The sequence below is a fragment of the Gobius niger genome (assembly GCF_951799975.1).
Source record: "Gobius niger genome assembly, chromosome: 2".
NCBI lineage: Eukaryota > Metazoa > Chordata > Actinopteri > Gobiiformes > Gobiidae > Gobius > Gobius niger.
Window position 1 is genome coordinate 14061183 of NC_136853.1, and position 26247 is coordinate 14087429.

At 40.9% G+C, this 26247-nt stretch overlaps 1 protein-coding gene across 2 annotated transcripts in view; it reads right to left on the reverse strand.

The window, feature by feature from the left end:
- Positions 1 to 587: 587 nt before the first annotated feature.
- The window catches only part of LOC306982975 (5-hydroxytryptamine receptor 4), a gene marked incomplete at its 3' end in the record, with an annotated part of 66883 nt that continues 41223 nt past the window's right edge, over positions 588 to 26247 (reverse strand). The window contains exon 8 of one of the 2 annotated variants that reach the window (XM_079582621.1): positions 588 to 683. Coding sequence is in view for 1 of the 2 variants with exons in the window: in XM_079582620.1 (XP_079438746.1) it covers positions 590 to 683 (94 nt within the window). The remainder of the gene's footprint in view (positions 684 to 26247) is intronic. The other variant, XM_079582620.1, reaches the window with a different exon arrangement.

Genomic DNA, 26247 nt, shown 5'->3' on the forward strand with positions numbered 1-26247 from the left:
TTTTTCTTGTTCACCATATGACAAGTTATTAGAGTTACAGTAAATAGGGGTTTGAAAGATTTTTATGAGACGCCCACCTTCTCACAACAAGCAATGCAGAACGTTTTCTACGTCTGAATCCAGACAGAGTAACTGCTCCAACAAGTACACCAAATGAAACATGAAGCATGAGGAGCACACACAGCTACAACAGGCCGATACCTCACTAAATCCATATATTAGTATTAAACAGTAACTCTACCTTTATTCATACATAATTTACAAATCACATAGTTCATAAATCACAAAGAACGTGTCTAGAGATGTGTTGAACTATATTTAACAACAAAATCGGCGTGGGATGGCATGGATACATTAACGTTTCTCTCACAATAGTCATCTCTCAAAAAATATTTCTGTAAAAATCCACAATTCCACAGTAAATGTTCACGTTATTCTTTTTTTTTTCTTCACATACAAAAATACATAGAAACAGAGTTGCTTGGTTGTGGCAGGAATTGTACCAAAAACAATGTAATCTGATATGGTCCCAGTTATGTTTGATCCGGCTGCTTCAAGTGCAGTGTCCAGCAGGAGTCATATAGGAGTCTCATAGCGCTCCGAGAGAGTCCTGCGATTCCGGATCATTGGCCAATATCGTTCGGCCGTTGTCACTGTAGCTCCGGTTTGGCAGGAAGGACAATCTAAGGGGAGAAAAGAGAAATGCCATCAACACAGACAGCACATTACACACGGAGGCTCGGTCATGTTTTATTCCTGCTTTGCAAAGACCCAAAGAGGATATTACTTGAATATCTTCTGCCATTTTACATTTGCTAAGTGATTTATGTTGAAGCCCTCAGATTTCACAATGATTATAAAGCAAGCAGACAACGCACGTGCAAAAACAGACCAAAACACAAGCACAAAATCACGGTGTCCGATACAGTGATAGGATTCTAAAGGGACGCCGCACAGAAGAGCAGTGGGTGCAGACATGTCCCCAACACAAATGTCACAGAAGTGCTCTGCGTGTTTTCTGTTCTCTGAGGCTGTTTATTGTCCAAACATGGCCCAGTGTCTCTGTCCATCATTGTTCAATGACTCAAAACAGGGAAGAGAGTCATGAATGTCTTTAACCTGTACATGTTTTACTGGAGTGCGTTACCTCGATTCAGAGTGTCATTTTATATCCCGGTATAGAACAAGGGCAAGTCACAAAACTTTGCCATTCCAAGAGTCCATTCTTTAACAATACTTTCAATTCTTGAATTTGGGGCCATTTTCATCATGCACTCCTTTGTTTTCCAGTAATAGTTACAAAGCACTTTGTTAGATTTTGTGTTAATGCACTTATCAAGCGAAACACTTCAATAAATGTCAAATTGCACATATGGATAAACTTTGGACACATGACTTTTTGCACATTTTAGGAGGAAAAGAGGATGCATGTTTGGTTACATAACCAACTGTTTGAGAGCACAAAGACGTTAGTGCTGCACAATTTGGTAAAAAGAAAAAAAAAAGAAATGATGTTGACTGTGCACACTGTAGCATGCAGGTCATGGGTTTACGACAGAGCAGGCTCATAAAAAGACCCCTTGCTGAAACAATTGTTGCACTGATACTGGGATTGAGAGTGATAACCATCCAGCGCTGAATGACACATTTTAAAAAGACTATACAGAGTTTAAAAATGTTAAAATTAAGTATTTTCCTCCCCCTACATGTTCCAACAATGTCCTAATGTGTAGAATAAGCCCAGACCTGTTCACCACAACTGCCTCTGAAATCCTGCACTGTCACTCAAAAAGGTGTTAATTCGGGTCCGAAGTGCCGTCATGCATGAGCTTAATATAGAAGCTGCAGTTACACGTATGACCTGAGGTGGCAGTAGTGAGTATACAATGGCTAACTTGCATCTTGCCCCTTTAAGTTTAATAGACTAATGAAATAATGAGGATAGTTAAACATTTAGTCTATCTTTTGATTCCTAATAATACATATGTTTGCTTGTTGTTTTAATGCATTTGTTTATACTAAATTTAAAGGCCCTATAGTGTTCTTTATCCAGGCATTCAATACTTGTTCATGCACAATAGTCCTGGGAATTTTTGCGTAGAAAAAAAAGTAACCCTGGGACAACAAAATGTTAAACAAAATACAGACAGAGGGCGCACTTCTTCATTTTGCACAGCGCTGACTAGGGCAGGCCAAGGTGCCAATCTCGTGGGTGCTGCGGGAACATTCACCCTGATCTCAAAATGATTCAATACATGTAACTCGTGATGCAAGACACCTTTCCACTTACACATCCGACGCAGGTCAGTCTATCACATTAACAGGAGTGCGGTATCTATGTGCACGCATGGCTTAAGGGAACTGTCGTGAATCTTTGCCATTTACAAAGTGAACTAAGGAAAATAGATGGGGCGACATCCATTTGCGCTCGACAGTTGAGCATCGTCTGCCCATATTTCTAAGAGGCTCTGTACCTGCTCCTTTGACCATGTTTGTCCCTAATTTATCTTTAGTGTTGGCTCCAAAATAAACTTGTGCGAAGAAATTAAGTTCCAGAATACGCCGCAGGGCTTGTTACGGAAGACCAAAAAGCCTGCTACATAACAGAGCATGGCCGACTCAAGGCTGGCCAGCATTCTCACCATCAGTGAACCCCACTGGAGTCCACATGGAGCCGCGGTCTCGGTGTGGTTCTTTAGTCCGGACCAAATTAAACTGGTCCGCTTTAAAGGAACAGGCCACAGTTCTTCCATACTGAGATATGTTCTTACCTGAGCTTAGACGAGTTGATACGTACCTGTCTGGTCTTTGTGCCTGTGGAAGAGCGTGTTAGCTCCCGTTTGAAGCTCTAGGAATACATTGGGAGAGGCCAAATGCTAACAACATCTTTGGACGTTTTGCGTGACTGAGGGCACATATCTCAGCATGGAAAAACGGTGGCCTGTTCCTTTAAGCGGACCAAGTGGTGTGTGAAACCACCCTTATGCACTGGGCAGGACTACAGAAATGTGCTAATGAAGCAAAACACCAGTCACACATGTTTTGATGATGACATTTTTAAAAAAGTACACATTACATGATATAGGAATCTTTATCTTTAAGATGTAAACCACAGACAAAAGAGGAATTGTGTGAATTCTCAAGAACTGTCAACTTTACTGTCAACTGTCAGTATCAACTTTACTGTTGATACTCTACACTCACAGTTAAGAAATCGCACAGACATCATGTACCAAAACAACACAAATTCCTCTCTAAATGTTTGCCCAGCGTTCCCAGGCGAAGGACTCACATCACTGCTAACAGCTAACAGCTTTTCTTTGGCACATCCTGCACTAACAAACTACTGCCCCAAAGCCTCAAGACGGATCTTATTGAGTTTGCTTTAACTTCATTTTCATGCACAAATCCTTAAATAGACAGGCTTTACTGGTCACAACCACTTCCTACTTATCGCAGCAAGGACCGAAAAATCAGGACAGTTCAAAACCAGTTTTAGATGTGCGTGTCATAATTGACCCAAAAAATTGACCGTGACTGACACACAACACGTGACCACAAATAAACAAATCTGACTCCACAGACTGGTTTGAGTTTCTACAGGCGCCAACGATGACGTGGGTTGTACAACAAAACTCCGTTCAGATGTTAGTCCTGAGCTGCTGCACCTGAGCGCCATCATTGTGGGCCAACCTGACCAGCATGTTTTTGGAGGTAGAGGAAACTGTTTCAGAGCGTGGTGTCCTGCACTGGTCACCTCCTATTTCCTCTTCCTCCTGCGCAGCTCCTTCTGTGCCACAACAGTCTTTCACCATCTTATAAATAAAAGTTGACATGCTTTGACAGCTCATATCACATGACATAATGACACCAAACACATATCAAAGTTGAATGTTAGACAAGCAGAGTGGCTGATTTTTGGCAGGACGCCTCCGTGGCTCTAAATGCTATTTCAGAACATTCCTGGAGCTTAAAACGAGGTTAGGGCCGAGGGGGAGATGGATCTTTCCCACAAGACAAAAAAAATCTTACAGCATTAGTATCAGAGAAAGGCCTGGTTCAGGGCCAGTATACATTATTTTTTGCAGTGAATGCACACAGCTGCATTTCTTCTCCATTAATTTGTCCAAATGTTTTTTTTTGTTTTTCACAAAACCAAGAGAGAACAGAGTATGCAAGTTATGTCACATCATAGCAATAACAAGGTAAAAGATCATTGATTGATTTATTAATATTTGATTTGACATTTAGTTCTATTGTTCTAAACAAATGAAAATGATGCAAGTGCATCCTATAGAGCTCATGCCGTCAAAACAGATTTCTGGCACATTCCATAATAATGGACAATAAAGATTAGACAGAACAGATATTTTTCAAACTAAAATACTGGATTATGGCTCGTATAAAAACATCCAGAAACTGCAGTGTGTTAGATTTAAGTTATCCAGCAAAAATATTTGAAAGAGGATTGAAAACCTTTTGAACCCACTGTACAATCTCTACACTTTCACTGGCTACATTTACATGCTGACCAAAAATCTGGCACTGCACATTATTAATAGTGTGAGTTCAAGTCCCAGCTATGATTGTTTACTGTTTAAATCATCGCTCCCTTTTCTTCACCCTTACATTCTTAATAGAAGCTGAAGCACAGTCTGCGCTATTTGTATTTTACTTTACTTTACTAGTACAATTACTAAAGAAAACAAGACATAGCTGACTGAGTTTGAACACCAGGGGTCTTGTGTTTCTAAACTTATGGTGTAACATTTTGCACACTGTGAGATGTTGCAGATCCAGACCTAGCACTGTGAGAAGGCAGGGCAGACTCCCATCGCCAGTGGCGATGTTATGTAAAACGACTTTTTTTTCCCTTTAACCAGACTCTGCGGCCAGGAAGGGGCAAGGGAGAGGGGTGGGGGAGGGGGGGTGAACACGTGCTTTTGTTTGGGTCACATTAACGCAACTACGGAGTGCAGACTGGCACCACAGCGGGACTGGCCGTACACAAGAACACGGGCCGTATTTCACTCAGGTTTTAAGTTTGTAGAGTATAAGTAGAGCTTATAAAAGGCCATAATGCTAAAGGGAAAACACAATGCAAACAAGGAAAAGTTTGAGGCTGCTATAGGAGATCAGGTTTGAAATAAACCACGCCTCAGTCGACTCCCGTTTTTTTAAATAAGCGACACCCTCTTGCCTGTGGCGCAGTCAAATAGCAAGATGATGCCTGTCTAACGTCAGAATACGGAGTTTTAGCATTCTCACATTTCTGAAGTGAATATAAGCGCATAAGGTAATTGGATCTCTCCAGTTATACTACTATACTAACATGTGGAACAACTAAACTTTGGCCAAGATATTGCAATGTTGTCTGTTCTACTTTTAAATATAAGGATCACATAAGGACATACATGTACATGATTATGTATATGAGGGGCATTTAGACCAGATGTTTGTTGTTGTTTCTACGTCTGGTTTTAACTTGTGCATGTGCTCACTTGTCTCATGAGAATAGTCAGCTATGGGGGAAATTCTGATAAACTGCACAGGGAGAGAGTGAACCTGACATCAAGCGCTGCAGTGAACTTGTGGTGACCGCAGCATTTGTCAGACTGCGGGAGACATGAATATTAATAGAACAGAAAAAAAGATTCAGATTAGGATTAACATATTTGTCTTAAAGTGCTGCATCATCCTGTTTCTACGGGAAAAACAAAAGTGCACGCAACAATCAGGATCATATGTGAAAATGTAAATCGAAACATGTCATCCGGGCCCTTGGTGTTTTTCATTTGAATTCCTCCACTGTGATGAGGGCTTGGGAGATAAAGACAATCCTGAAAACTTCAGGCCTAGAACAGAATCCATTAATTGCTGGACCAACATACTGTACATACTGTCTCAAACTTTTTGCCCCTTGCAATCTTATGAAATAAAAAGAGAGCAGTTTAGAATTTCGGTAACTATGAAATGGGGGTTTAGTATACCCTGGATTTCAAAACCGAGAACGGAAATGAAGATTTATCTAATAAAGGTGTTCAACATGTTTATATGACTCAACTTATTATGTAAAATAGCAAAAATAGCTAAATCTAGCAATTCCCTGTAGTTTAGAACAATGGTAGACCCAACGTTTTTTTCTCCAGCACCCTTTGAGTCATTCATTTATACTCTGAGTACCACCAACCTCCATCATCCTGCCAATATTATTACAAAGTGATCAACTAAACTAAGATTATTCAGTATTTAGTTGTGCATTGTGTTCAAAATAAATCTAAATGGGCCAGTTCCAGTCGACTGAAGAACAGTTCCATACACCAGGCTATCAGGAAGCTGAACTCCCTTCTCTGCTCTCCCTGTGCTTCCACCCCTTACTCCCCATCCCCCCGCTCCACAACAAGGACGAGGGAATGAACTATATCAATTCATTGTGAAATTAATTGACACATATCCTGTAGGCTCTTCCAGTTGACTGGGATGTGTGGCTGAAAGTCGCACCAATCAAAATCTCTCATATCTGTCATAATTGACAGCATATGATGTTTAATTAATCACGTTTCACCGCCACATTCCTATTGAAATATTAAGTAGCATGTCAGTGGGCTGTCCTGCTCCAAACGTGCTTGTCTAAGAAACCTACACCCTTGGTCAGAGGAGAAGTGATAGTACATTAGTTAGATCATCATTGGGGAGTAAATATCTTAATCATCTCGGGCCTGATATTGCCTACCCCAGTGCAATTGCTTTCTTAACATTATTTGGACACAATCTATTTGCTTGTTTCCATGCCGACTAGTGGGCATTCATGTGGACTCTTGGACATTTTCCATTTGCTTGCATCTCTGCGCTATACAATAGCTACACCATCTGACAGACCATGTGCCGTCAAAGTATGGACACATACTAAGCACAAAACCTAAAACATACTACTGCATCCAGTATGACTTTGTATATGTCATAATGTAATATATCGATTGCATGATTAAAATTAGCTGTGAGTCACACTCCACCAGGTGAATATGATTTGCCGCAGATCATTTCAGCCATGTCACTGCATATTTAAGCACCTCCTAGTACTGTTTAATTCTGACAGGGCCTCAAATGATGTCCATGTGTTTCAGACCTAAAAAAGTCTTCCACTCCGCAGGCTGTTGTGTTGACATCAAGATAAGAAGACATGTTTTGACACAAGAAAAATGAGTACACGAGAACAGTATCACCTTTTGGGGCCAGCGCTGCTAGATCCTCAACAACATCAGCCAGTGGCGCCCTAACATCACCTGATCCGTAACCTGACCTTTGGCAAAGATATAAGAGATGTGTGTTTTCTTCATTTTCTGCTCGCATTTGTCCAGGACATTAAATAATCTAATTTCAGCCTTATCTCTGTGAGCCACAGTTAGTGCGGGATACGAGGCAGATGAGGAAGACGATACAAGCTTTTCCCACATGCACATGGTGGAGCTAAACAGACACATACATTGCATAACTTACAATATCAATGTACTGCACGTTAGCCAAAATGCTAATTACAAGCCAGAAAGTGTTAGCGGATGGAACCATAGATGTGTGTGGTCGAGACTTTATGGCTTTATGCTGTAAAGACCAAAGTCATTTTACAACAGAGGGCACATTTTCAGAATCCCGAAATCACTATCAACTATATCTGGTGTTTCCTTTATTTTTAGGCAAATATGTGTCTGTTTTCAAATACTGCAGGGGATTGTTTGTTTTGAGGACACTGGTCAATGAAATGTTAATTCCCAGCCAGTTTGGAGATGTTTACATATTATTCTTTCATAAATAAATAGGGGGGATTTTCTGTGTCATGTTCAAAGCGCACAAAGGCAGACAAACAAACTGTGGCCTGGTTTGGGAACTTTAGCCGCTGCGAGGCTAATTGTCAGAGTGGAATCGGGGCCAAAGAGTCTACACTATAAACCGGCCAGTGCAGTGTGGCTGGGAAGACTTAAGTCCAGGCAAAAAGCCCTCAACCCCCAAAGTAGCAAGGAAAAGTGTGTAAAATGTACAGAAAAAAATAACTTCAAAGTTGGTGAATTAAGGAAGGTAGAGAAAACGGTGTTAAATCAGGAAATTAGATTAGACAATTCAATGAAGTAACTGTTCAAATATGGCATCATTCAACACTTATGTGATGTTTAATCACAAAGCATTACAAGCATATCTTGCATTATAAGCTTTCTAATGAGCATTCAATGAGCAAAAACACCTATACTCCGGATCTTACAGTGGGGCAAAAAAGTATTTGGTCAGTTCCTCATAGACTTCCTATTGGATTTCAGCCAAATACTTTTTTGCCCCAGTGTATATCGTTTTTCCCGAAGCAGATTGCTTCAAAGCACTGCATCGGAGCGAGTTTCACTACAGCTGGTCACGTGACTAAATAAAGTCGTGCTGTCTGGAAAAGTGACATATGTTTTATGTTTCATGTTGCACGATCGATCGGAAAAAAATCCTAGCTGTGAACCTGTTCATAACTATGGCAATAAAACCAATTCTGATTCACTCGGCTCAGGGCGAGTGTCATTGGCTCAGAGCGTTTCAATGCGTTGCCTTGACAGTTGTGAGCGGTGAGGCACCATTGATATGTTATTTTTATGTAGCATTAAACCACAAATGTTTTCTGGCTCTTACTTTGGTGACGTAAACCATTAGTGATAAATAAATGTGCTGTATTTACCCTGGTTTCCGATTTAACCGTGTTCATGTCGTGAAAAATGTATGGAGCGCGGTAAACAGTTGGCTAAATTAGCTCTGAATGAATTGAGTAAAAAGATCGCACATTGATGTCCTGCCTCGGAGAAGCAGAGCGGCAGATGACTGAGTCAGCACCGCCCACTGGAGCTCGGTGCAGCACAGAACCAGATTACAAAGACAAATACTCTTATTCACTGCTCTATGATTGGTCTGATCATTCAAACATCAGTATCAGTTTCATTGTACCATAAATCAAACCGATACAAGCCTGTTTGAAACTTCTGTTGCATACATCAATTTGATCCAGTTGGTGCTGCAGTCGTGTTTCTGAGACATCGCAATTATTAAATTTGTCCATAAGATGCCAGTGTTCACACAGAATGAAGAAGCTTTGCAGCTCCAAATCTTTAGCGAGACTTTTGCGATGAAGGCATTGAAGTGTCACAAGTCTTCTGTTTTGGGGATTTAGCTGTAGAGTGCCAACAGCCTAGACAATTTTCCATGATATTTGTAGCCCCACAGCGTATTCTATGTTATATGGACTCATGCAATGGCTCGTTTGAAAGGTGAGACTCGAAGCTCTCCGTAGGTGACGGTTTAATTCTACGTGCCTCAGGTCCTGAGAAATCCTAAGCTAAACAGAGGCTAGTTTTGATCAAAATCACTGATTTTTTTTTCATGGACAACATTGCTGACACGTTTTGAAACAACACGTGTTTCCGCAGATCAATCGCTTTGCATTTAAACAGCCTGGTTCTCGGATTGAAGACTTAAACAGGATGTTTCTTAGCCGTCCTTGGACTGATTTTAACCATTTAAAAACTCAGAGAAATGTTAAAATCTCAACTGTTTTCATCTTTCCATGGGAAGCTGCTCTGCTTTGTCAAACGCGCTCCAGAGAGTGAGAGAGAAGTGTTGGCTCTACAGCTGTTCGCTACGCAAAACAACACGCCCCTCTGATTGTTATTAATTTCACTTCTGTTCATCACAGAGCTACCAAAATCACACATAAGGTGTATTAGAGTGTCAATTTTGTAATATAATTTTTTTTTTCTTTCTTTTTTGGCACTCAATGTGCTAAAAACCCATAATGCAAAAGAAACACAATTCTATTGTTCTATATATAGGTTACTCATCTGTTGTAGACTGCTGTGTGCGCTCGAATCATTTCAAACTGCATAGCAGCCTGGGGACCATGGCCGAAATTTTCACATGGATTTCACATGGACAGAACGAGGAGGGAGAGCAAGACGATGACGCGCTATTCGACATATGGAAGCTTGTTGTTTGTTTAGAAAAAAAAAGGTTCCATTATAACAGCAGCAGACACGACTCCAGCTTTCAATCAAGACCGTGTTCTAAATAGTTTAGCTCAAAAGTTTACAGCGGGTACGTCATACGTCATCTGATACGATGATACGATTGGCTATGGCTACGTGCAGACGCATGTGATAGACATTCGTAGCAGGCATCTGCTGTGGGTTAACCCATGATACTCCACCTTGTCAAGTCAATAGGTTGAATTCACATAAAATTGAGGCGGGGGGGGCAGCTAAAAGTGTTATTAGTCACCTTGAGTCTCTCTCTCTAAAACCCAAAAATCTGGTTAAAAATCTAGAAGTAATCATGGACTCAGACCGGAACTTAAACAGCCACATCAAAGCAGCAACATCAGCAGCTTTTTACCATCTGAAAAACATTGCTAAGATCAGAGGAATAGTGTCAAAACCAGACTTAGAGAGACTTATCCATGCATTTGTCTCCAGCAGGTTAGACTAATGTAACGGCCTGCTCACTCTCAGACAGCTGCAGTACATCCAGCTCGAGCCCTGACAAGAACCAGGAAATACGACCATATTAGTCCAGTGCTCCGGTCTCTGCACTGGCTTCCCGTTGGTCAGAGAATAGACTTTAAAACAGCTCTGCTTGTTACAAGTGTTTTCATGGTTTAGCGCTGAAGTCCATCTCTGACATGTTACAGCCGTATGAACCATCTCGGGCCCTGAGAACTTTAGGGAGGGCTCTCCTGGTGGTTCCCAGAGTCAGGACTAAACACGGTAAGGCTGCGTTTCAGTTTTATTCAACAGTCTTCATGAGGATGTGAGACAGGCTTCAACTCTAACAATGTTTAAATCCAGGCTGAAAACATTTTTTTTCACCCGTGCATATGACAATGAAAGTATTTTATCTGCACTCTTGCCTTTTACTATAATTATGTTGATGTTTTATTGATTTTATCTGTTTTCTTGTAATTTTATGCAACTGTGAAGCACTTTCAATTGCCTTGTGTATCAGTTATGTTCTACAAATAAACTTACTTTGCCTAAAAATTCTATTATTTTTTCAAAAAAGTGTCCGAAAGTGGAGATAATATTCCAAATGCTAATGCGCTAATGCTAATCAAAAAACATGGTTCAAGATGAATCAAGCTGTTAATTCAAACCCTTAATTGCCTCCAGAAATCCCTGTTCACATGTTGCACTACAAAAACCTGGCCAGATCCTGAACAGACAGTAGAGGGAATGGCATCACACACAATCTGCTCATGTTTTTATGGAGATGGCCCAACTGTTGATGCTTTGCTGAGGGCATGAGCATATTTCCCAAGCTTTTACCAAATCAATTTCCCAGTGTTATCAAGTCTGGACATGTATATTTAGTGCATGAGTGGCATCTCATTGATTTACCATAAACCAAGGCATAGACCCATAATTCAGACCTGGCAAGCTCAAGAGCTCAATAATGTGGCGCAATTGTCCAAACTATAAATATATGCACATTATGAATAGTGGTAGCTATACGACTGGGGAGTGTATATGTAAGGATTCATATAGAATTTATTGCGTGCGAACAGAGGCTTGAGTAGACCCTTTACAGGCACAGTGCTCTGATCTCGAGCCATGTTGATTCAGACTGAGGTGGAGCACAAAGTAGACTTGTGTTTCCTGAATATTTCAGATTCCAAAGTGAAGAGTCTCAGAGTCTCACTTAACTTTATACAAGTTAAGTACCAAATGACAAATTACTTAACCAGACTGAGAACTACTGTGTGAAAAACAACAAGGCAGGGACGGCTCCTCATTGACTACAAGGGAAGCTGAACTTCCCCACAAAATTGTACTCAAAAAATTGCCAGAAAGAGCTTTTATTTTATTTTGCAAATGTTGGTATTGATTGTTGTTGTTGGTATTATGACTGACATGGTAAATCCACTAGAGTGTATTAAATGTTGGAAGAATGTCAGTTGTTTCAGTGTGGTCTTCCATGTAGTCTCTCTGTCCACTTAGAGCTGCAGCTCTAGGGAAAAACCCATTGAAGTTCTGCTTTAGAAAGCAGCCTCTGATTGGCTAACGGTGAAGCTCAGCTTCAAAGGTGGGGACTGAATGGTGATTGGCTGCCTCCTGCTGCTCCTGCTCTGTATCTGTGAGAGCAGCATGTTTTTACCATTAGCCACTGTCACTGTAAAGCTGCAAGAGGACAACTAAAGCTGTCGTAGGATGGGACTTTATTTCAGTCATGGACAAATGGTCAACATGTTTTATGGAAGTTTTCAAAAGAAGGTTCTTTTGTGGAGAATAAAACTATGCGTCTTCTTGCGTTACCTCATATGCTTTGTGCTGTTATTAGCCACATACAGCTACATCATGACACAAGCACAACAGCTCAGAATTAGCCCAAATGTGGACCTGTTTAGTCCAAGTTTTGCACTGTTGCAGTTGAAACCCTACTAGCATTGTAGCTACTGTCTGAACTTGATTTAAGGTGGTAAAGTTAATGTGTACTTGATTGTCCCGCACGGACATTGTGCATGAAGAGTCCGTTCATTCATCAGGCAAAGCATAAAACAATCATCAGCAAATATAAGGTCAGGTGCTCCGGCAGTGTTCTCTGGAGTCAGTCACAGCGGAGAGAGAAAGAAGGAAAGAACACAGAGCGAGAGGGGAAGGACGCGCCTCCTCCAATACATCTGTGTCTTTGGGATAAAAATAGTTTGCAACGCTATTGATCAATGTTCAGCAGCTCTGGTGGACAAACATGGGGGAAGATAAGTCGGGAAAACGAGGAACGGACACAGTTTTTGGAGCAGAGCACGTGATGCAACTCTCTGCACAAAGACAGTCAGATTTAAAAAATTGTTTTTTATTTTTGCATAGCCATAGGACTCTAAACCAATAATTTCCCTGAAGTAACCGGTCTGTATGTTTGTCTTGAAATGTAGCCTCTTGTCTGTCCTTGTAACTGACACAGAAGAAGTGAGCACAATGTGCTGTACCGAAAGCATGAAGAAATGATTCTACATTGACACTGGCCCAAATTGGATTCCTAAAAATGAAAGTCTAATGTCCCCCTCTGTATAAGCTCTATGATGGTGTATTATTACTATTAAAACAGGACATGGCCTTGACTCAATCAGCTGACATCCACATTCAAAACAAAGAAAGTGAACGCGGTTTTCATCAGACAGACTTTTGGCTCTGATCCCCCTGCTTTCACCAGTTAAACCTCCTCACTTCCTGCACTTCCAATATTTGGAGATGGAGCGCTGATAGTGAGTCCGCTTCTATTTTTGACTCACAATTTGTGTGCATATACGGAAAATGTTTGACAAGGGGATTACAGTTAATGGCTATTATCCCATAAAGGAGGTTTATTAACCAGTTAGTGACAAATGGAAGAGATGCCACAATGCTAGTACTGGCTTAATACATAATGATTAAAATATAGATACAAAATATAATACATGTTTGAGGGGTAGCAGAAACCCTGTTGCCGGACATGCCAACCTTACAATACCCCACCTGCCCCGGGATTGGACTGAATCCCGTCTTCTTCTTTTTTAAATCTTCTTTTTTATAAAAAATGCTTTTCTTGCCAAAACCAGCAACTACTGTCACTGAAGTGGGTGATGGGTGTTAGAGCAGAGCTTGGGGCAGAGTTTTGTTTGGTCAGAGGGTCAGGTCATAAGTGGTATTATTTCAGCAAATTAAATGATTAATAATCTTCAAGAGAAATGAGCAAGCTATTGGTTCTAAACATACAAGACCCAATGGGGACAGGACAATGAACGCTCATAAAGGATGTTGTACTAAATAGTTTCTGTATGTGCAACTTCCTTATCATAACTGCTCAAACTGCGCTTAAGTCATTTGGGTTAAATTTGTTCAGCAGAAAGATTGAAGTGAACTGAGATGACCCAACCACAACTTAGCTGGTGCTTTAGGGGTAATTTGCTGTTCTGACGCTAAAGTAAAAACACATGTGATCTGAAAAACAAATCAACAAACAAATCCATGCCAATGCCTGAAACAAATTTAATATCATGGAAGCACCTCTGATTCTCACTGAGTGCACTTCTATATCTGATTTTAGCAGAGCTTTTGTATTACGTGTACCAGACTTGGCCCCAAGAGTTCTGCGTCCATTGTAGGGCAGGATAAAAAAAAAAAGTATGAGGAGCCGCTGGAGCCCAACAAGGTCAGCCATATCACATTCACCACAGCCTCAGCTACTGAAACTCAACTACACCAGCAGTAAACGGGACAATCTGGGCATGTATTTCACTAAAAGAAGGCAAAGGTGAGTTAGGAGTGACATAAGTGGCACTGATGGTCATGCTTGAGATGACAATGTTATGTATGACATTTTGGGGGCCAAACGAGGCATTGTGCTGGACCAATGATACTCTGTCAAAGTCTGTTTGTTACTGGAGCTTCCTCAGCTGGTTATCTACAATTTTAGATTTCATTTATTTTAATTAGAGATCATTTCATGCTTTAAAGGAATAGGCCACCGTTTTTACATACTGAGATATGTTCTTACCTCACTTTAGACGTGTTAATATATCCCCGTCTGGTCTTTGTCCGTGCGCTCTGCCAGGCAAACGGAGCACATACGCAGCCTCTCCCACATGTCACATAGCTCCGAAAAAGCTCACGATAGAAGCTACCAAGCTCTTCCACGTGTTCCCTATTTAAATAAAGTTACATGAAGTGTTTTCATGCGAAGTATATTTACACAGAAATGTAGCATGTCGATTTTATAAGCAAATAAAAAGGGGGACTATATTGTGAGGCGTAATGATACGAGGAGCAAAACGTACGCGCAGTAACTCCTAAAGACTTCCCCCGCTCACTTCCGTCAATAACCTTTAGGAGTTACTGCGCGGACGTTTTACTCCTCGTATCATTACGCCTCACAATATAGTCCCCCTTTTTATTTGCTTATAAAATCGACATGCTACATTTCTGTATAAATATACTTCGCATGAAAACACTTCACGTAACTTTATTTAAATAGGGAACACGTGGAAGAGCTTGGTAGCTTCTATCGTGAGCTTTTTTGGAGCTATATGACATGTGGGAGAGGCTGCGTATGTGCTCCGTTTGCCTGGCAGAGCGCACGGACAAAGACCAGACGGGGATATATTAACTCGGCTAAAGTGAGGTAAGAACATATTTTAGTATGTAAAAACGGTGGCCTATTCCTTTAATGCATTCAAATTTACATAGTTTACATAATTTAGTACCACAATGTTAGACATGATTTATTTCTGATTTGGCCTTAATTTGGAGCTGTGGTGGTACTTGGAGAGCCAGATATTATATGAAAATCTTTGACAACCAAAATGACCGCATCACAGAATGTGAAACTGATAAATACTTCCCACAGCTATTATCTCATAAAATTAGTAATAATTAGAAAAGCAAAAAAATACATATTGTCATATGCACTATAATTATCCTTATGGTTGTATGTACATCATTCTGCCATACCTTTACCATGAACAGACCCTCAACATGTGACTTTTAGACACTCATCTTGTTCTTTTGCAGAATCTGCATAACCTCTATTGCAGGGTATATCGGCTGGTTGGTGGGATATATACGGGAGCAAAATGTAGACACACTTTGTGAGTGAGTTCATTTAAGTCACTCCCAATGGAAGCCACTCGATCAAAACCATATTCCACCCTGAAAAATAAAGTGCTCTTTTCTTTCACTTGGAAAATTGAATGGCCTAGTTGAAAGTCAGAAAGCTGATTAGTCCTGGGGGGGTCTACTCTCTGGTCAATTGTGTCGCCACGGTAACTGCACCGATAGTTCTTGGGAAAGAGCCGTGTCATGGATAGAGGACAGAAAAGGTTTATTTACACTTCAGATGAGTTCAGCCCCGGTCCACAGCAGTAGGTGTCCAAACAACAGGGACAAAATGTTTTTTCTCATTCATATCAATTTATGGTCATCTATCTTAAAAAAACAAAACAAATATATATATATATATATATATATATATATATATATATATATATATATATGCTCTTTATTAGTGCCAGCAGCCACCAAGCAAAAGAGCAGCTGGACGGAGGGACAGTATGATTTTGTACTTTAAAGAAAGCTGGAGAAGTCTTTTCCACACTCGTTCGTAATGGATCAAAAGTGTGAGTGGAAGGTGGAGACGTCGCAGAGCTGATGCCTTGGGGAGGGTCATTTGGAACACATTCCCCCAATTTTCAGTTTTTCAGGATAAAGGATCCAGGAAATATTTAGGAGAATCCGTCAAAGATTTGATCTGATATAATGGGGTTTAATGAGAGTGTTCCGGCAAATGTTTTGGTCTGTTCCCTGAATCCATCTCATCAAAAGTAAAAAATTTACAAATTGGCAAGGGTAGATCGCCAATGGCTTGCATGAAACCCCTTCTATTTGATGTGGGGCTGTGACACAATTCACAGCAGTGGTGTAGTCAATTTTCTCGTGGGTATGATCTATTTTGTACGGGGGGGGGTGGGGGTTAAATAAGTTTAAACAATAATGAAAAAATATCTGCGCACTGAGCTTATAAAGAGAACTGTGCTCCTTGTTCAGTGAAATTTATTCACTCACATCAAATAAAACCTTTATTACACTTGTGTGTGTTCATATTGTTTTTTTCCCCTGCCTCACACAATAATCTTAGTATTGGGGTTACTTTAAGCAAATAAATTAAAAACTACGGAAAACATTGACACATTGTGTAGTGTTGTGGGACGTGCAGTACTTGAAAATTATAACTCATATGAGATAATGGCACCATTTACTCAGCTGTTATATCGTCAAAACACACAGAGGTGTAACCACAGGCTACAGTTGGAACACCTAGTATAGGTGGTGGCACAGTGGTTAGTGCTCGTGCTTCACAGCTAGAAGGTCCTAGCTGTGAAGGGGCCTTTCTGTGTGGAGTTTGCATGTTCTCCCCGTGTCTGCGTAGGTTTACCCTACCACTAAAAACATGTACAATAGGCCAGGAGCAATGATGTGTGTGCGTGAATGCATGGTGGTCAGAGGGATCGTTGGTGCAGATGTGTGCAGATGTGTGCAGTCGCAACAGCGTTTCTGTAAGGCTCCTCCAGGGGAAACTGAACACCACTGAGTATGAAGTGAATGTACAGTTGTCATGTAAAGCGCTTTGTGACTTTTGTAAGGCGCTATATAAATAAAGTCCTTGTTCTTCAATATTAGGGGTATGGTTATCATGTCATGATAATCATACAGAAGCAAGTTGGAAAAAGCAGGACAAAAATGTAGGCTGTTCAAAGATGTGAGCTACAGATAGTCGCGTAGCCCAGTCAGTCCCACATGTAATCAGTATTTCCTGTGATTTCCTGTCATGAACAACTGAGTCTCTACACTCAGTGAAATGAAAAAAAAATACTTGGTGTATTTTTTATACTTGGTGTATTTTTTCTCTGATATAGAAGTTAGGCTATTCATCTGCACCAAATTCAAATGTACACTTTTGCTTCCTTGAATTTGCTTGAATTTCGAAGTACTCTAGAAATCAGATGAAGATCGTCTACCTTCCAATTTAGCAGGATCTGTCTTCTAGACAGCACTGAGACAAATTTGACAATCGTTTTCTGCTTGTTAGAAAGATTCGCTGTTACTAGAAGTACTCCGAAAAGTGCAAGCACGGGTCAGGGTGTCAGACATATATTTAAGCATTATAGTCCAGTAAGCCGTTATGTTAGGACCCGTTTGGTCTGAACATAGCAGTGAAATGTGCATTAAACTAATCTCTCTGGTAAACAGACCTGAGTTCACTGTAATGGACTTCTATATCAATGTAACTTTCGACTATTGAGTTACTTCATTCCGAAAATCAAGTTTTAAATGTTAGTATCATGACAATCAATAAACAAAGGCAGGTGCCAAACTTGAGCGAATGATTCAAAACAAATCTGTGTTTCTTTTCATGCCTTCTTTGCTACGTCACTTCTCAATTGGGACTGATGATGAAGAGAAAGTTATTTTATCGACATTTTCTCACAAAACAAAAGGGTTATTTAGTGGGGTTGGCTGATTTGTACCTTTAAATGGGGATAGCGATAGTGCCTTTCTCTCATGTGCATGACATTGCTCTTCCTGTCTCATCTGTCATTACAGTCAAATATTTTGATTATATTTTAACATTAGCCACTGAGACTGATATGCCAAGGAGATGTCTAGGTAAGTGTGGAGACCAGCTAATTATAGAAAAAAAAGAAAATATTTAACCACAAAGAACAGACAGAGAGGGGAGAAACAATCTTCTGTAGCACAACCAGTGTAAAATATGGATAGAGAGGAGCAGCTGGGGATTTCATGTTTCAATCAAACAATAATAAATCAGGGAAGTCTCAGCCTCTGGAGTGTTTGCATTTCTCCACTCTGTCTAAAAATAATTACCCCACTACAACCCTGCTTCAATTCAGCAGCACAATGCACATGTGACCCCTGAGTTCAACTCTCTGCACGAGAGCTGTAGATCAAAATGACTCCATGAGGAACACGTTTTCAGACATACAAAAACTGAAGCTCAGAATCTCCAGAATTAGGTCACTGGCCTTAAACTAGGCTACTATGGGCCTGCACCAGCACCAATAGCCACATTTCCACATAGAACACATCTACCCAGCACTGTATGGCCACTTCAAGCGACACAGTTCGGTTTTTAACATGTAGCGGTTCGATAGCCAAAGGACCACAGTCATTGTGGGCAGCGCTCCCCGGACAACAACAGAATGTCCATGGAAACTTTTGTCAGCCGCAATGAGAACAATGTGGACAGATACTGCCTTTTGGTGGGGTTTATGGAATTATTCAGAGGTGCCAAGGCAAATACTAGAGGAAGTATGTAGCTAAAGATGATGAAGGTAAGCTACATGTAGATTTTGTGCTAACAGCAGGTAAAGCTGTGCTAACAGTGGCTAGATGCTATCATCGGCAAAATAAGCTGTTTCAACAGTGGTTTGATGTTGTGAAATATTAAATCCATATGACCTCCGACCAATCAGAGGCCAGCAGTCTATTCATGCCATGTTTAGTACCAGTTCAGCGTGTTTTGGCCACGGCCCAAGGTCGATCCCAAAACGTATGCCTGGTCAGACCTGATTGGCTCTGGCCTGGGCAGCGGGGACGCTCGTCCAACAGGGTAGACCAGGCACTGGGCAGGGTCGGGCCTGCCAGTGGAAACACGTCAAATGAGGATCTGACTGTGGACAGGTGTTGAGAATTTGGTAGTGAGAGAAAGTCATTTAGTCTTTTAGCCCCAGCACAAAGTGCCTTTACATCATGACAATGTTTTTGTAACTGTGAATAAATGAACATTATGCACGACCTGAACCAAAAAAAAATGCTGCTACAAAAAAAGGCCACATGCTGTAGAATTGTGTTGGACCACCTTTCACTTGTATTACAGCACAAATTCTCTGCTTCTGCAAAGTCCAAAGAATCAGTGTTCATTTTACAAGAAGATCTTGTATTGATGATGGGAGAGTGTGACCACTGAGTGAATTCGTCTCCAGCACATCCCCCCAAAAAAGTCCCAAAAGTCTGATGGTGGCCAATCCATCTCATGCTCTGTGAACCCCTTTCACATTGTGATCGCCACGAATCCTGGCATTGTCAGCTTGGAATATTGCTGCGTACATGTGAACTCGAGTGGGGATTATAATGACACCAAGTAAAATTTGTATTTTATCAGTGATTAGCATTTCACTGAGCTAACCATTTAAATTTGGCATTAGCGTCTCAAAGGCTAATGTCGGGCATTTCTCTCGCAATTATCCTACTCAGAGGATAATGACAGCTCACACTAAATACTAGAAAGTAGCCGAATTGAACTAAAAAGTTGAGACGCTTGTTATGACATTTGTATTCCCCATGTGAGGAAGCGTTTATGCGCATTTTCCCACTGGGGAGAACGTTTCAGTTCCAGTTTCCAGTTGACCACATGCCCTTGCCATCAGGGGAGAAGAAACCCTTTGACAGAATATTCCAGTCATACAGGATGTTCAGGAAGTGAGCTGATCTCCTTTCTTGGGCACAGAAGGTGTCTTTCCACACGCAGGCCGAATGGCTGTTTCAACCGCTTTGTAAAGCTTTTCCATAAAAAAGGCCAGGGCCAAACCGGTCTGACCAGGTAAAGGTTTTGGGACCGTCCTCTGGCTGTGTCCGAATGTCCACCTTAGTCCCTAGCCCCTCATTCACTACATAGGCCCGCACTATATAGGCGATTCGGACAGAAGCCCACTTTCTCTGAGCTGCGTGACGTCATGCGTGCTGCGGCGTGCAGATATGTTTATTTTTTTTATTTTTTTTATGTATTTATTGATACAAGCGTTTATTTAATGAAACAGAACGACTGTTTTGGCACTTTTTCCAGTCGTTTTATTTGACATTTAAATTTAAATTAAAACCATCATCACAAAAAAAACACTCCAGCGTTAGCTCAGAGAAGTGCCGAAAGTAGGTCAGAGCCCGGTGTCCGAAGCACCAGCAGATTGAGTGCACTACATCTGCTAAAAGTTCGCTAAACTCCGGGAATAATGTATCTCTGTGATAAAGACCAACCAAACTCAGAGACAGTGGAATATTTATGGATAAATACGAGTCAGATACTTTATATTTAACATGGATTTTACATGTATGGCTTGGATTATTCGAGAGGAAGCTAAAGGTAAGCAGCTAACATTAGCATTTTTTCACCGCAACCGTTTATACACTGCGTTCCAAATTATTATGCAAATGACATTTTTCTAAGATTTTCTAAATTGTCAACTCAAATGAGAGTCAGCATAATTTTCAAGTCTTTAATTGGTAGGGGATCATTTAAATGTGGTGGAAAAAATTTCCTAGTGATAACAGTATTTTTTTCAAAAATAAATATAGTAAAAACCTCAAAATCCACTGTTCCAAGTTATTATGCAACTCATCGTTTCAATACATGTTAAAGCTTGTAATTAACTGAAAATGGTCATTTGTTGTATTTGTAGCATTAGGAGATCATACTTACTGAAATCAAAAGCTATTTCAATCAAAAAAATATTAACAGGTCAAGTTATATTTTACTATAGGAGCCCTTGTGTGAGAGCAGCTTCAAAATTCTTAAATCCATTAAACTTGTGAGTTTTTGGACAGTTTCTGCTTGGATTTCTTTGCAGGATGTCAGAATAACCTCCCAGAGCTGCTGTTTGGATGAAAACTGCCTCCCACCCTCATAGAAGTTTTTTTTGTTGAGGCTCCAAATGTTCTCAACAGGGTTGAGGTCAGGGGAGGAGGGGGTCCACATCATGAGTTTCTCTCCTTGTCTGCCCATAGCAGCCAGTGATGCAGAGGTATTCTTTACAGCAGGACATGGTGCGTTGTCATGCATGAAGATGATTTTGTTCGGGAAAACACGGCTCTTCTTTTTGTAGCATAGAAGACAGTGGTCAGTCAGAAACTCCACATATTTTTCAAAGGTCATTTTCACACCTTCAGGGAGCCTAAAAGGGCCTAAAGGGGCCGACCAGCTCTCTCACCATGATTCTGGCCCAAAACATGACTCCGTCACCTCCTTACTGACGGCACAGCCTTGTTGGGACATTGTGGTCATTCACCAACTATCCACTACTCCATTGATTTGACCATCCAGGGCTACACGGCCTCATCAGTGAACAAGATTGTTTGAAAATGAGTCCTCATGTATTTCTGAGCCACTGCAGCCGTTTCTGTTCATGAACATTCAATTAACCGTTTAGGGGAGGCCCGGATAGAGGGTTTATGCACAACTGCAGCCTCTGGAGGGTCCTACACCTTGATGTTTGGGAGACTCCAGAGGCACCAGCAGCTTCAAATACCTGTATGCTGCTTTGTGGCATCTGTTCTCTTAATCTGATGTGTTTGTTTAGCAGAAACCGTCCATATTGTGCCTTTATCCGCACAAAAAGTGTGCTCTGAATCATCCACAAATCTCTTATCAGTATGATGATTACACTTAATCTTTCATGAAATATCGAAGGTTTTCATACCTAGACCAAGGCATTCAACTATTTCATGCTTTTCATCAGCAGAAAGTCCCTTTTTCTTTACCATATTGCTTGAAAATGATGATCTGCATAATAAAGTGGAACACCCTTTTTCAGTAGTTTTTCCCTTAACTGGGCTTAACCCGACAACTAATCATCCCAGGTCTCTGAGATTTATGTCAGTGATTCATAGAGCCCCAAAGACACGATACCATCCATGAGTTTCATTATTATTGCTTTTTTTTTTACCTTTTTGACACAAAAATCCAATTTGCATAATAATTTGGAACGCAGTGTATTTAGGTTGTTTATTCATGGAAATACGCAACACACGACTGAAACAGCTGATTTACTTCAGTCGTGTTGTTTAGTTCAAAGACCTGTCGCTGTCAGGCTCCGTCTCTCGCAATGCATTGTGGTCTATATTGACCCGTTTAGTGACCATCGATGCTCACTACTTTTTGAGATGCATTGTGGGAAATTTCGAGTGCACTACTTTTTTCTCTCTGGACATTCGGACACCCCTACAAAATGGCGTGAGTACTATATAGTGCAATATATAGGGAATAGTGTGGACATTCGGACACAGCCTCGGACACAGCCTGTGTCTGATGTGACGTGAACAGACTCTGGCCTCTGAAAGGCAATGAGAGAGTAGACGGCCCTCAGTATTGACTGACAGGTCATACGGATTCACATCATACCGCTGTGCTAAAAGGGGATTTTGCCAATATTAGCATTTAGCCGCTGTTAGCGCAACTTTAGCTGGTGTTTGAACCGATACGTGCACTTAGATCGTGACGTGCACGACGGCTATAGTGTTGCTGAACCAAGACCTGGCCGACTGCAGCATCCCCAAAACAGTTAATCTGCTACTTCCAGATGTTTTGGGGCAGTGTAGTAGGCTAGAGGAGTCATTAAATGTTGCAGTGCACAGTACTTTGGATATTCCTTGTTTCCCTGCACTGTAACCAAAATAGGTAGATAATAAACTTGACCATGTTCAACCACATTACATTTCACAACAAGACCACACAGTGAAAACACCAAAGCCTCAATGCCTTATATGGACCAAACCTGTTCCAGTTTCCTCATTTTGTCCTCCCTGACATGTGCTGTTCTTTCTGTTATGAATAACATTTTCCCTCAACGACCTACAGCATTATCCCTATATGGATGTTAATTTGTCTCTTAATCATCAGAGAGACGGAAAAAAGAGGACTATTTTGCAGTGATTGACCTTAGAAGCACAATTTGGAGGGTGGGGGGTCTCTTTATTGAATGGTTTGAAGATTCTTGTACAGCGTCTCCAACCTTCTTTTTAACCCTGCAACAAGCTACTATTATGTGATGTAAAAGAATGGCAGAGAGCTACTCTATTATACTCAACACTTATGTGTAACTATCAAACTTGAATGTGTAGTGGAGATCAGGAAGTTTTTATAGTCCCAAACAGCATGTGGAGGTGAGATGAGGACAGACAGATGCTCATAATCTATAGCGAGAATCTATAGAGAGATGAAAAAAATGAAATCATCCATTGAAGCCAGTTTGTAGACCAGCAAATTAAATGCACTGAGCTGATCCAAAAAGGAGGATTTGCACATTAACACTCTCCTGAGACTCAGGTCGTTTTACACAGGCTATAGTTTGGTCGACAACTATAAAGTGTCTCTCGACCCGAAAGCTTTGCTTTTGGGTCAGTGTGAACGCAGCCGCTGCGCTTTAAGGCTGGTTTATACTTAGGCGGCCGGTCCCGCCCACCGCTGCCCCGTCCTCTTGATGCGAGCCAGAATTGTTCAAACTTCTGCGTAGCTCCTCTGCGTTTATGTTGTAATGTAGAGTTTAAACATTTTTGTGGGAGGGTCTTTGAGAGCTGGAAACGTACACTCCCGATCAAAAGTAACACATCTTGTGTTACCAGCGAAAAGTCCCGTTGTGAGGTGTCGTCCAAAAACTGAGAATATCCGTATAATCCGCTGGTATTAGCTAGTTTCCCATAGCGTTAACAGAGAGCGCATGTGAAAGTAGCCAATTAAGAGTCTTCAGTGTGGTGCGCGCGCTCGGTGATTGGACCGGACTCAGTCCCGAAGCCCAGTGTGTGTGTGTGTGTGTGTGTGTGTGTGTGTGTGCTGGAGGCGGGACGATGTGGCACTGCCATCAATCGATCACTGTCATGTTCGTGGGCATTCTCGGGACTAATCATGACTAGCCCTTTTTTGTTCTTGACATTAGGCAATTAGTTATGATATAAAATTAACTATAAAAATGAAAGAAAAACATTTCTTCTTTCTCTTGTCAGATAATGGCTGGAGGGGATAGCCCATTGACACGAGCTGTCCCTGATGACGGGCATATCCACCTGAGATGTTTTCGACGAACAGCCAATCGGATCCTCCGGCTGAGCACTGATGACATTTGTTTTGGGTCTTCCACTTGACTTTGTTGTTCCATAACCCTCAGGATCTTTAAAGAAATTCAAAATTCAAAATGACTGTTTTATTGCGTCCCAGCTCAGTGGCGATGGTGCTCTGCAAGAGGCCCTGCAGCTCAACAGCACAACCACGGTGTTACGGCCCAGGCCTCCAGGCTCCCTCCCTGTCCAGGGACCACTCAAAAAAACAGCTCTGCTCGTGTACAAGTCTTTTCATGGTTTAGCTCCAAAGTACATCTCTGACATGTTAGAGCCGTATGAACCATCTCGGGCCCTGAGAACTTCAGGGAGGGGCCTCCTGGTGGTTCCCAGAGTCAATAATAAACACGGTGAGGCTGCGTTTCAGTTTCATGCAGCTAAAATCTGGAACAGTCTTCACGAGGATGTGAGACAGGCCTCAACTCTGACAATGTTCAAATCCAGGCTGAAAACAGTTCTTTTTACCAATGCATATGACTGAAAGTATTTATCTGCACTCTCGCCTTTTACTGTAATTGATTAATTTTATGTTGATGTTTTTATTGATTCTATTTTTTTTCAACTGTGAAGCACTTTGAATTGCCTTGTGTATGAATTGTGCTCTACAAATAAACTTGCCTTGCCACTCCTTCTGTGTGTTGTGTTTCGTTTGTGTCACTTCTTGGGACGTTCACTATAATGTAGTGACGTGGAATCAAGTGACACTCGTTGTCTAGACATGACTTTGTTTGGTTTTGTTAGGCCTGATTTCGTCTGTTTAGTTTGACTAGCTTTGTTTGGGTTAACCTTTTTGTAAACACTGTAAATAGCCTTTGTTTGGTTATTTTTGTCACTCCTTCGTTAAATTTACCTTTTACACTCCTTTTATTAAATTACAACTTTATGTATCCATTTTACATCTTGGTGTTTGTTACTTCCCTCACCCTAGCTGAGCTGGGTCGTAACAACGGTCTAAACAAGATTTCGTTTTTTGTCATCAGGACGTCATGGCAGTAGGAATACTTGACAGAAAATGACACTGAATCCACATTTTTGCCCAGATTTGACGTTTTAAAGCCGTGTGGTCTTGTTGCATATTTAACTTCTATTTGGAACCTTGTTAAGATCCAAACGTGAAAAATGCGATTTTTGTGTGCCTTTTTTACAACTGGTCTTAAACTGTGTATAGGCAACACCAAAAGCTGAGAGATTTTACTCAACTACAGCCAATGAATGAATAAATGAATGAATCCACTTGAAGGAAGTCAGGCAGTGTCACTGTGCCTTTTTATTGATTATTGGATATTTCACCAAAATAAGTAACATGTGTTGTTTTTCACATTATCCATAGATCCACTGAAATAATAAACACAAAATCACAGATTAAGCAGTAATAGCAATGCAACTGTTTATCATTAAGTCATTACGAGAGCAGCCACCTGTCAACGTCCCAGGACTTCAATTTAGTCTTCACACATTCAGCCCACACCATTCATGATGTCATAAACAGACACAGATGAGATGTTTGATGTTTGCATGAAGAGTGCATCATTTTTACATAGAGACTGTTCATGCAAAAGCCATGCATACTCAATCCCCCCCAAAACTGAACAATAGTCTATTCTGAGAAAAACATATTATTTTCCACAATGTACATACCTTTTTGGTGACAATGTTCCTGCCATGATTAAAGCAGTACTAAGTAACTCTGTCCCTAGAGGCCATAAGCACCATTGCATATATTGTACACTGACATTGTACATTGTGTCACAACCCAATTACATAATGGAGATTTTTTTTTTTAACAATAACAAATAATAATAATAAC